Genomic DNA, 12289 nt, shown 5'->3' on the forward strand with positions numbered 1-12289 from the left:
GGGTTTGTTATTTGTTGATATCTAAAGAACAATCATTGTTTTAGAGTTTGTTATTTGTTGATATCTAAAGAACAATCATTCTGTTGGACAGGGTTTGTTATTTGTTGATATCTAATGAACAATCATTCTGTTGGACAGGGTTTGTTATTTGTTGATATCTAAAGAACAATCATTATGTTAGAGTTTGTTATTTGTTGATATCTAAAGAACAATCATTATGTTAGAGTTTGTTATTTGTTGATATCTAAAGAACAATCATTGTGTTAGGGTTTGTTATTTTTTGATATCTAAAGAACAATCGTTGTGTTAGGGTTTGTTATTTGTTGAAATCTGAAGACTTATTGTTAACTGCCTGTGATAAATTTCAGTTTTAAAGAGCACTAGTGTAAAGAACCAGCATAAGGTTGTGTCTTGGACCCAGGTTCTACACAGTATTAATTTCTTTATATGTTTACTATAAAATATTATAGTATTAACCATTTATTTGCATGGCCATAAATTTATATATTTTATAAGCAAAAAATGTTTCTTTAAAGTCTAGATGTTTCAGTTTGTATTTTTTAAAATAATATAAGATATACTGAAAAATAACCTGCTTTTTATAGATTCTACGGAAGTTAACAGATGTTGAGGCTTTTGAAATGAAAGGTAATTCTTCATAATACATTATTCTTTATTTGCAAAATACGTTAGGTTATTTTACATCTATACCAAACTCAGTGTCATTAAGCAGTAATGCTAATACTTTAAAGAAAGTATTTTCACTTTGTATTCCACTTTTTATGTTTTAAAATATCTTCATTTATTTAGATTATTTCTCAATCTTTACATTAAATTTAATGATATCTTTTTATTTTTTATTATATCAAAACATAAAAATATAGATCTATAGGAGAATTCTTAAATGTAAATTAAAACAAATTATTGGTGATTCATCATAATCAATGAATTATAAGTTTTGTTTTTTTGCCATACCAGCTTAAAGAAAAACGTTTTAGACATCTGTTTGTAGCTCCTGTAGGAGTATACCCTACCCAGAACACATCAATGGTATTGCTTAACACTGCTAGCCATGAAAAGTCCTAAATCTTGAGTGATTCTCTCTGTGTTTCCAAAAAGCTTTTAGAGAGTGTGCTAGAAGTATTTTCTGACATCTATAAACAGCTGGTGGTATTCTTGTAAAAAATATTTTGATAGAACTATGTACTGGTCTTGTGTTAATATGCAATGTTTAATATTTTGTTTCAGCTTTTGCATCCTGTTTGCTTCTTAAAAAGACAGAATTTCCCTTAGAAACAAACATTCATGGGATAACTACATTCAAAGCTGAGAAAAGAATTGTCTATTTAAAACATCACAGAAAGATCGAGATTATTCTTTGAGTATTCTTTTGGAGTCCCAAAATGTTCCATGATTAAGCCCCAAATAGAAAAGAATGAGGGACATTGAAAATATTGTTTACTGATCTGTTACTTCAGCAGACTTGTGTCTGTGGATTGTAATATATACATATATGTCTATTTTGTTATACTTAAGTTTCACTTTTAAAATACTCTTCAACTTGAACTTCTTTAGGAAACAGTGTAGATTCTGATACAGTACTTACCTCCTTTTACAATATTAGCTGTTCTTATTCAATGCTGCCCTCTATATGCAAACATTTTCTTTACTCATGCCACAAGCCTTGTGCTCCCCTCTTGTTGTAATTAGTACATTCCAACATGTTTCTCATGCAAATCATTGTGTGTCATCTATTAACCAATAGTAGCATAGTATGCTCACGTGATGCATGTGACTCCCTCTACACTCCTCTACTGAATCTTCACTTCTCGTTTGGCAGCTTTCAAGTACAGATATTTTCTTTTGTGCTTTGCGCTTCTCGTGTGATACATTTTTGATTTTGTTTGAAGTGGTTCTATCTTTTTTTTTGGTTATTTATTACGACATTTCTTCAAGTTTATTATCATGGATTTTCTGCACTAGACAATTGTGTACAGTTTTAGTGAGTTATGAATTCTGAAGTCAACATTGCCACTTCAGGGGTCACACCTACAACCAATCTTCTATCTCAGGCCTCAGGTGCAGGTGACCCGACTGTGGACCTTTCTGATTTTGTCCGTCAGGAGAGTGAACGCTACTTGGGTCACTCTTTGTCCCCTGATGTTACCCCGAGCTCCTTCCGAGCCTGCTGACATTGTTCAGCATGACAATGATTTTGATCATCTTTTTCCTCCTTCTAAGTTTGCTGTTCCTTCCCAGTTCCAGCCTGACAATTCACCTAGGCCTTCCTCAGCTTTCATGGGTTTTGTATCTCAGGTTTGGGATGTTTTGTCTCTTTCTCCTATTTCTTATTCCCCTTGTCCTTCTTTGTTGCATGAGCATTCTTCTCAACCATTTTGTTGTGTCATTCGGACCTTTTCTCATCATATTCATACTTTGGGGGTTGCAGTTTCACCATTACTTCTAGCTCATTTTGAGCAGGAATCGACCAATCATACTCACTAACTCCTTTCTGTGGCAGCTCTAGTGGGCTGATTGATAAAATGGGAGAAATCGGTCCTTCGACCCACCCAGTACTTAATGCATTTGGGGGTCTTCTTTGAGACCAACATCAGTCTACCTCTCCTTTATGCCTCAGTTCTATGGGACTTTTAGTTCACCGTGCCTTCTCAGCTTGGTCACTTACTGCTTTAGAGGTTCTGTCACTTTTGGGGTAATGCCCTTGGTATTGCTTATAAGAGATCCCTACAGTGGACACTTCACAAATGATGGAACCTTGCACAGGATCCTTTATCTGCCACCATTTCCCTTCCTCCTTCTTTGAGAGTCGATCTGCTGTGGTGGCTCAACAAAGCCCATACGTCAGCAGGTGTGCCACCTCCTCCCCCACGTACAGATGTTTATTTGTACAGAGATGCTGCCCTTCAGGGATGGGGGGCTTGGGTCGATCACAATGAAGCTTCGGACTGTTGGTCTGCAGACGAACTTGTCTTGCATATCAATATTCTCGAATTCCAGGTGGTTCATTGGGCATTATTTCACTTCCTTTCTCTCGCCCGTCACTATCTGGTGATAGTTCATTCCGACAACTCTATGGTGGTGGCTCATATGAACCACCAAGGGAGCACCCGGTCCATAGATCTTTGTTTCCGGATATAGAGCAGCCCTTTCCCATACTTTCTGTTTCTACAGATACTGTAGGGTTTTTAGTTTCCCTGTTCTTACTATGCTAATGCATTCCTTCCAGATTCAGAGTCCTCTCAGGCGTCCCCCTTTCCAGATTAGGACATTAATGTGGTCCTCTGTGCCCTGACTCTCTTTCCTTTTGAACACTTTCCTCATGTTCCTTGTTTCATTTGTCCCTTAAGACCTATTTCCTTCTTTTTTTTGGCCCTTTTTTGCAAACGTGGCCGATCTGATTTATGTGCAGTTTACATTTCATGTACCCTTTATCATCCTACCTATCGTCTCCTTTATCCTGGTTGTTCCTTTATCCCTAAGACTGCAACAACTCGATAAAGTTGTTCCTCCTTTTCTCCTATTTATTTACCTTCTATCTACCATCTTTACCCTCACTCAGACCCTGATAGACTGCTGTGTCCCATCAGGGCTCTACAGTGTTATATTGCATGTAAACACAACTGTCTTTTCATTTCCTGGCAATCCTCTTTGTGATCTTTCCATTCTACCCTTATGAATTGGATCTGCCTTCTGGTCCATTTGACCTACTCCTCTTTACCTTCTTCCTCCCATACCTTGTACCATGTGTTCTCCCATCAAATTTGCCATCTCACATTTTCCTTTGCTTCCCATCTTTGTCATCTGTTGGAGGAGATTCTCCAAGCTGGCATGTGGACCACACCCAGTACGTTTGTCTCCCATTATCTTCATAACATTGCACTTTCCTCCACATCTGGGTTTGATCTTTCATCTGTGGCTGTGCTCCAGACTTCGATGTGATTTTAACTGGTAAGTTTCTTCTTCTTTCTCTTTTTCAGGGGGCCTTTCTTTATTCCCTCTTTTTTCACACAGATCCTGCTCTGTGGTGAGTGGTGACTGACCAGGTATTCTTTCACTTAAAATCCACACTGTAAGCCATGTTGAATCGTGCTCTCTCATCCATAGCTACACACGGTCACCATAGAGATGGGGTGTTCCACAAGATCCTTAGAAGGTTATCTACCTCGCGATAGTTGCTTCACAAGTATGTCCATACCACCCATGGATGGCATGGATAAAGCAGAAGGGGATAGCTACCAATCCTTGTCATGCTTTGAGTGAATAACTCAGTACTGTCTGCTTTTCAAAATAGGGTATCGTGGTCACCCATTGCACTGTCTCCAGTGATGACGTTCCTCCAGATTCTCCAACGAATTCTCACCCCCTTCTTTGAGTGGAGTATGGGAGTCCTTGCCACTTTCCAGTTCCAAGCCTCTGGGGTGGTTGACCATGAAGGCACCCTCCTGAATGGGTTCCACTAACAAATTGGTTATAACCATTCAGCCAAGAGTAGAGTGGGGGTGTTTTGCTGATGTAGATGTGACGTGGCCTCCATAAAAGTTGATCCTTCTCCTTGCTGGTGGACGTGGCCTTCTGATACTATTTACACTATCACAGGAATTAATCTGTCACCTTCCTGGATGATGTGGCCTCCTTATACTATTTACATATTTAACAATATCCACAAACACTGGAGTTGATATACCACTTTACAAGCTGATGTGGCCTCGTTATACTAGTTACACTACTCTGGAGTTGATCTATCACTGGTTCACATGGCCTCCTACTATTCATTTACACATATAGTTGAGTTGATCCATCACCTTAATGGTTGACGTGGCCTCCTGTTATACATTCCATACCACATGGAGTTGATCCATCACACATACAGCTCATCCCTTTTGATTGGAAGCCCTCATCCTACTTTTGTGTGGACGACAGTTCCCAGCATTAAGGTGTTGGATTTGAGTGAACCAATCAACATCAGTCCTCGCACAAGTTGAATCCATCCTCTCGATGCTGGATGGCCAGTCTTGGATTGCTGTAGGGTGTTGTTCCTTGTGTAGTACCCAGGAATTAGCGTCAATTTTAATACCCAATCCTTGGGTTGTAGGTAAAGATGGTATAATCCTCATCCTACCCATGCGTGGATATCGATACCCTGTAGAGGAGTTTTGGATGTAGTTGATTTGCCAAGTACAGTTTGACATTCCCTAGCCACTCTACCCCTTGCGATTTCTGCCCATGTGTTTTAGGAGTTCACACAAGGGCAAAGAGTATACATGGCTCAGAAGTGGTGCAGTTCCCCTCCTATGATCTCTAGATCTTTTTTCTCTCATGGTCAGCGGTATCCTTCGGATGCTTTCGGGGATGCTTCTGTTATTCCCTCTCACTGGTCCCGCCTTCTTCTCAATCGGAAATACATTTTCAGCTTAGGAAAATTATAACATTAACTGTAATGAATCAGTTTTTAATTTCATAGCATAAGAGTGATTGTTGTCCCTAAACATTATGTTATGTGTTATTAAATTTAATGTAGATAGATATGAGAAGATCCATGACTGTACATCTGAAAACATAAGCCAGTTCCTACTTCCTGTTATTAAAAATGTGAGTGGAAGATATTTCATCATTTACAGTGTTGAATATACATGACTTTACAGTTTAAGAGTTATCATTTAGGTTATTTAGGGATTTAATATTTAATGATTATTTAGTTTTTCATAACAAGAGTGGTAGAAGCTAATTATTTTACAAGCTTAGTTATGACAAGTTGTTACTAACTCTGTATGAGTTGTACATTGTGTATGTAGTTTAATTGTTCAAAGTTTTTCTCCTTATGTATAATGTTGTTACGAGAGGGCTAGGTATTTTGAGATTTTTCTGTTGCATATTATAAATAAGTGCAGATACAGTGCAAACAAAAAGCAAATTAGTGAAAGGAAAGTTACGTTAGTGAAGTTATTAGACTGCATGGTTATCAGTTTAGTCATAATGGGTGATTTATAATGTGAGAGTTTCACAGTTTGTATTATAATAACAGAGATAAAGGAGAATAATATGTCTTGTCAAAGGGTGTTCTAAAGTAACTGAACCTGCTTGTGTGGACTTTGATGAAGAGGAAATAATTATATAAAGTTCTGGATAGAACTGTGGTAACCAATAGTGTAACGATTTTTTTTTGTAAATACATTTGACTTGTTTTGAATATGTTATTTTAAAACAAGTGGATTGTGTGCTGTCCGTTTATTGTTGAAATTTATCACCAACAAATCACAGACACCTACTGTAAAAAATCTGGCCTTTATAAAAACTTGACATTGTCAGTTTTCATAAGATGGGTATGCTCTCTCATTTGTTCTCAGCGGACAGGTATTTATGATTATGATCTGTCTTATTTTTGCATAATTTTTAAAACAGCTTTCAGAAACTACAGAAATGAAGTTTATAATGGCATAATTATTGGAAATAAAGTATTATGCATGTAGAAATATATTTTTTAATTAATTATATAAAATTTCTTTTTATCCTTTATAAAATTTATCTGTAAATAGCTAGTTTTATAATATTTTATGTTTTATTTTATCCTGTATAAAAATGATCTGTTGACAGTTTGTATTATAACCTCATATATGCACATCATGGCATGTTATTTTACTTAAAGCTGACATTGCTTTTCTAACTTGAATTTAGATTGATAGTTTAAGACAACTGGAATTCATGTCAGAGATGAGGCAAGTTACTATAGTCTTCATCAGTCTTCCAAATATTGATGTTTCAGATGTTGAGCTGATAGGCTCAGTTTTTACAGCATCTTACACCCCCATCAATGAGACAGGTGGTAGGTTTCAGTTAGAGCTACTAGCTAAATCTACAAAAAATATACACTTAGTTTTGTTTTATCTTTTAAAGCGTTTTCAAAATCAAACTGCAATAGTCTTCCATTGGGTGTAGTATTAAATATTGTTGGTATGACAGAATTGTGGTGTATAATGTATTATTTCTGTCATTATTGTTTATAAATTACAATTAAGTAAGTCAGTATTTTCCATATATGTGCTCCATATTATGTTAATTAGTACATGAGATTTATTTGGTCTTCTGTCATAATTTGTAGTATGTCGTCAAGAAATTAATGTCGCGTTTTGGAACACTTTCATTAACCACCCCCAAAAAACATACATCACTTATAATGGTATAACGAACTGCCAAAACTTCACGTTAGTGCAGCCTATACAATGTTTAAAGTTTAGTATACTCTAATCCCTTATAGTGATAGCACACGATAAAATACATGTTCGGCATGTAATGCTGTTTGAATACAAGAAGGGAAACAATGCCTCTGTAGCCACAAGGAATATTAAAGAACTTTATGGAAATGTTTTGAACATTTGTAAGTGTCAACGATGGTTCAGCAAATTTCGTTCTGGTGATTTTAGCCTTAAAAACTGTGATGCTAGGGCCAACATTTTGGAATTGATATTGATGCTCTGAAGATGCTTGTTGAGTCTAACCAAAGGCAACACACTCATGAAACGGCCCTGAAATTGCATGTCTCTCATGAAACAATATGTAAACATCTAAGTAATATGGGAAAACTCCATAAAGAACCCTCCGATGATCATCGTTTCCAACGTGTGAACGTTGCTTCGTCTCTTCTGGCACATAATCCGCATGAACCATTTTTTGGACAGAATTGTCAACGGTGATGAAAAATGGATTCTCTATGCGAATATTAAATGCTAAAAACAATTGCATAGTCCTAGACAAAAACCACTTCTGACTCCAAAACCTGGACTCCATTTGCAAAAAGTGATGCTTTGCATTTGGTAAGACATCAAAGGAGTAATTCATTTCGAACTTCTCAATCCACAGCAAACTGTCAATGCAGAGATCTACAGTCAGCAACTGTTTAAATCAAGACCTTCATCAGAAATGCCCTTCACTTGAAAATCAGAAAGATGTTCTTTTTCTTCACGACAATGCACGTCCACAAGATTATAGAGTTGGGTTGGGAAGTTCTCCTCCTCCTACCATATTCCCCAGATATGGTACCATCAGATTACTATCTTTTTCGTTTGCTGCAATACCATCTTAATGGGAAAACGTATGCAAATGTGGAAGGTGTTAAAGAGGACATCGATATGTTTTTTGCATCAAAGCCAATTAATTTCTTTAATCAGGGCATAAATAACTTGATTGTAAGATGTAAAAGCATCATCAATAAGAATGGAGACAATTTCATTTAATAAATGTTTTGTTTTGATATGTAAGTTGTTCAGGTTTTTTCATCTAAAACAAAGCAATATTAATTTCTTGATGACCTAATATTAATTTTCGATGTTTTGTTGGGAAATTCAGTCAATCCCAAGCAGAGTTAACATACGTTTTCACCAGTTTTTAATTATCTTTAACATGATATTTTTATGTTAATATAATTATTTGTGTGTCCTTTAGGAGTTCTGAATAAAGCTGTGATGTTTGATAAGGTATGTGAACTTTCTATAGTTTGATAATACAGTCTAGAATCGTACAGAGTTCCTTACTATTTTGTGAATGACGTTTAAATCATTGTATTTACTCCATTACCTCAGAACTTAAAACAACACAGCAATATATCAAAAACATGTACCAACCACACAGTCACTTAAGTAGCAACATATGCAGCTTTTCAAAAAGCAAGAAAGAAATGGTGATTGGTAATGGTCTGAAATTGTTCTAAATAGATTCTCTCATTAGGTGAAGTATTTTTATGCATCAAAAGGAAAACAGAAATCCACACACTTTTTTTCATATTTAAAAACAAAATGTGATCCACTAAAATGTAACTACAAAATTTCAAAATATCACTGTTAGGGGTATGTTCACAGATTTCTTGTAGATGATGTTTACATTTTCCTTAAGTTAAATTATTAAATTGGTTTTTATAAATTATGAGATAGCTCTGTTTTGTTGGTTGTGCTAGAGATGCTGTTGTTAAATCAATGCCATAGCTACTGGTATAAAATTTGTAGAAATTAAGAAATTGGAAAACATACATGTGTTTTAATGTGTAACAAGAACTGGCATGATGCCATAAAGAAAGAAAAAATAACCCAAATAAATGGAGCAGTAGGTAAAACAATTGTTATTATTATGTTTTATACAGAAATTAATTTTATGTACAATTTTTATGACATAAACATATATATTTAGCTGCCTGGCATAGCCTGGTAATTATATATATATATATCAACTCAAAATCTGTGGGTCACAGCTAAGTTCAAATCCTTGCTCATCCTTTCAGTTGTGGGGACATTTTTGTTGATTATTTTCCTCCCTCTAGTCGATCTTTTCTAGATTAGGGATTGATAGTGCCGATAACCCTTGAGCAACTTTGAGCAGAATTCAACAAACAAACACGGCCATATTTGTATGTTTTTTGTTATAGATTCTCAGTAAAACTATTTCCTGAATAGTGACCTATGAAGTCACGAAACCGGTAGAAGAAATTAATTACTAAAAGAAAGGGAAAAAATCTGATATTCCAGTGTTTTCTTATATATACTTCTTTAGGGCTGCACTTTCTTAGCAGTATTTGGGCTCCCAGGATTTAAACAGAAGAATGACAGTGCTAGTGCTTTACAGTGTGCTGCCAAAGTGACTAAAGCACTGGTGGATTTATCTCTGTAAGTAAATGGATAGATATTCTTGTATGAAATAGTAATTTTGTATATTATCAACACACCGTAAAGTGACATACGGAAACATCCAGTTATTTTTTTATTTAGCTACAAGTGAACATTATATTGAACTGCAGAATCCATGTGGTAGGTTTTGTGCCACAATCAAACTACTGTAGATATTGATTTAAATACAGATTCAACAGTAAAACTTTGAGTAGGTGGTAGGTTTTGTGCCACAATCAAACTACTGTAGATGTTGATTTAAATACAGATTCAGCAGTAAAACTTTGAGGTTTGAAGATTAACATATGTTCGTCAACATAAGTTAACATAGTTTTAACAGTCATTTAAAAATTTAGATGACACTGCTACAAGTTTAATGATGTGTTGTCATACTAAAGCAGTACACGGATTCTAACACTAAAAATTTACAGGTTTATTTCTATGTGTACATATATATATTTAGCAACATTGTAATTCATTCATATATCTGTCATTATATGTTAATACAGATGTAGGTTGTATTCCTTTATTATAAAAGTAACAATTAATAAATAAATAGCATTGTATATTTTTATTATGTCTTTAATGACACTCAGGACTCATAACAAGCAAGAAACTACCATTTTTGATCATTAGACTGTACATTATACAATATTTCTTCCAACTAATAGTATGTACTTAGTAGAAGTAGTTAATCCTATCTGAAGTAGTTGATGTACATGGTTAGTAGATGTAATTACTGGTAAGAGTATTACAAGATGTACTGTAAATAATTATCACTGTGTGATGGAGTTAGTAGAAGTAGTTAATACTATCTGAAGTAGTTGATGTACATGGTTAGTAGATGTAATTACTGGTAAGAGTATTACAAGATGTACTGTAAATAATTATCACTGTATGGTGGAGTTAGTAGAAGTAGTTAATACTATCTGAAGTAGTTGATGTACATGGTTAGTAGATGTAATTACTGGTAAGAGTATTACAAGATGTACTGTAAATAATTATCACTGTGTGATGGAGTTAGTAAATGTTATTAGTGGTAAGAGAATTACTAGATGTACTGTAAATAATTATCACCGTATGGTGGAGTTAGTAGAAGTAGTTACTCTGTGGAAGCTATACCTGACTTAAGAGATGTTGTGAATATAAATAATTGCTGATTGGAGTAGTTAAGTGCATAAGAATATGTTAGAGAAAGTAACATGACATTTTTGTAACACAGAGACTCGTCCATTGGTATTACAACAGGAAATACTCTGTGTGGTATTGTTGGCCATCCACACCGACAAGAATACACAGGTGAGATAGAGTAATATTCTTTGTTGAATAACTTATCTGTTGCTGTTAAAGGATGCATAATAATGGGAAATATTTTATATTTAATTACATCTGTAGAGGTGTAGTTTCAGTGAATGTTGCAATATGCTTGTAAAATGTTATTTACTTTTTCGGAATATTAAAGTTGTTGCAGGTCTATTTCACTGTAATTTAATGAGTCAAACATTTACTAAAAATTCCAAAAAAAATGAATTGATTGGATTTGTTTTTATAAATATTTGAAATCTTGGAAGTCTTTCTGAAATATATTAAGAATTTTTTCTTACCTAACTAAAATATTCAATCGAGTTTGACATTATATTCTAATATTTGTAATGTTTAGTGATTGGTCGGAAGGTAAACCTGGCGGCTCGGCTGATGGTATACTATAGTCATGTCAGAATAATCTGTGATAAAGACACTTACTTTAAGTCACGAAAGGATATAGGGGAAAGCAGCTTTCAAGAACTGGAAGCAAAGGAATTAAAGGGAATGTCCAATGTAGGAAGTGTTTACATGTACAAGTGGGATGCTAGAGAGAGGTGAGTCAGTATATTGTTACATAGGATTTGTACTGAACAGTTAGACCAGATAAGGTGAAATAGTGGACAGGCCATAAAGTGTAGACAGTTTTAGAAAATGTAACATCTGTGAGTATGATAAGAGAACCTAGGAAGATATCAATAAAATGGCCTTTCTACCCTCACTCCAGGCAAGAAATGTGAGTTTAAGACTAAAACCATACTGAAGACCAAGACACTTGGGCTTTGTGAGAATGAGAAATCAGCACACTTCTGCTTTATCCAAGGTAAAAGCATACTTGTACCATACAGAATCTCATAAAATCCTGTAGAAAAGTACAAAACTGATCTTTTTAAATAAACAGTGGAATACTTTCTCTGAAACATTTGTTTCCAATGATACCCCTTTAGTTGGCTTAATGTGTATAAAATAAAAATACTTTCTGTAAAACTAGTGTTTCCAATGAAACCCCTTTAGTTGGCTTAACGTGTATAAAATAGAATACTTTCTGTAAAACTAGTGTTTCCACTGAAACCTCTTAGTTGGCTTAACGTGTATAAAATAGAATACTTTCTGTAAAACTAGTGTTTCCAATGAAACCCCTTTAGTTGGCTTAACGTGTATAAAATAGAATACTTTCTGTAAAACTAGTGTTTCCACTGAAACCTCTTAGTTGGCTTAACGTGTATAAAATAGAATACTTTCTGTAAAACTAGTGTTTCCACTGAAACCTCTTAGTTGGCTTAACGTGTATAAAATAGAATACTTTCTGTAAAACTAGT

The 12289-nt window shown here is 34.9% G+C and overlaps 1 protein-coding gene across 1 annotated transcript in view; it reads left to right on the top strand.

Moving 5' to 3' along the window:
* LOC111089517 (adenylate cyclase type 10-like) overlaps window positions 1-11742 on the top strand; it is a 30254-nt gene extending 18512 nt beyond the window's left edge. The window contains exons 8-15 of the mRNA XM_022402164.1: window positions 606-648; window positions 5540-5610; window positions 6694-6841; window positions 8458-8489; window positions 9556-9668; window positions 10891-10967; window positions 11329-11527; window positions 11698-11742. Of these exons, the coding sequence (XP_022257872.1) occupies window positions 606-648; window positions 5540-5610; window positions 6694-6841; window positions 8458-8489; window positions 9556-9668; window positions 10891-10967; window positions 11329-11527; window positions 11698-11710 (696 nt within the window). The 3' untranslated portion in view covers window positions 11711-11742. The remainder of the gene's footprint in view (window positions 1-605; window positions 649-5539; window positions 5611-6693; window positions 6842-8457; window positions 8490-9555; window positions 9669-10890; window positions 10968-11328; window positions 11528-11697) is intronic.
* The last annotated feature ends 547 nt before the right edge of the window (window positions 11743-12289 follow it).

The sequence above is a fragment of the Limulus polyphemus genome, unplaced genomic scaffold (assembly GCF_000517525.1).
Source record: "Limulus polyphemus unplaced genomic scaffold, Limulus_polyphemus-2.1.2 Scaffold6494, whole genome shotgun sequence".
Lineage (NCBI taxonomy): Eukaryota > Metazoa > Arthropoda > Merostomata > Xiphosura > Limulidae > Limulus > Limulus polyphemus.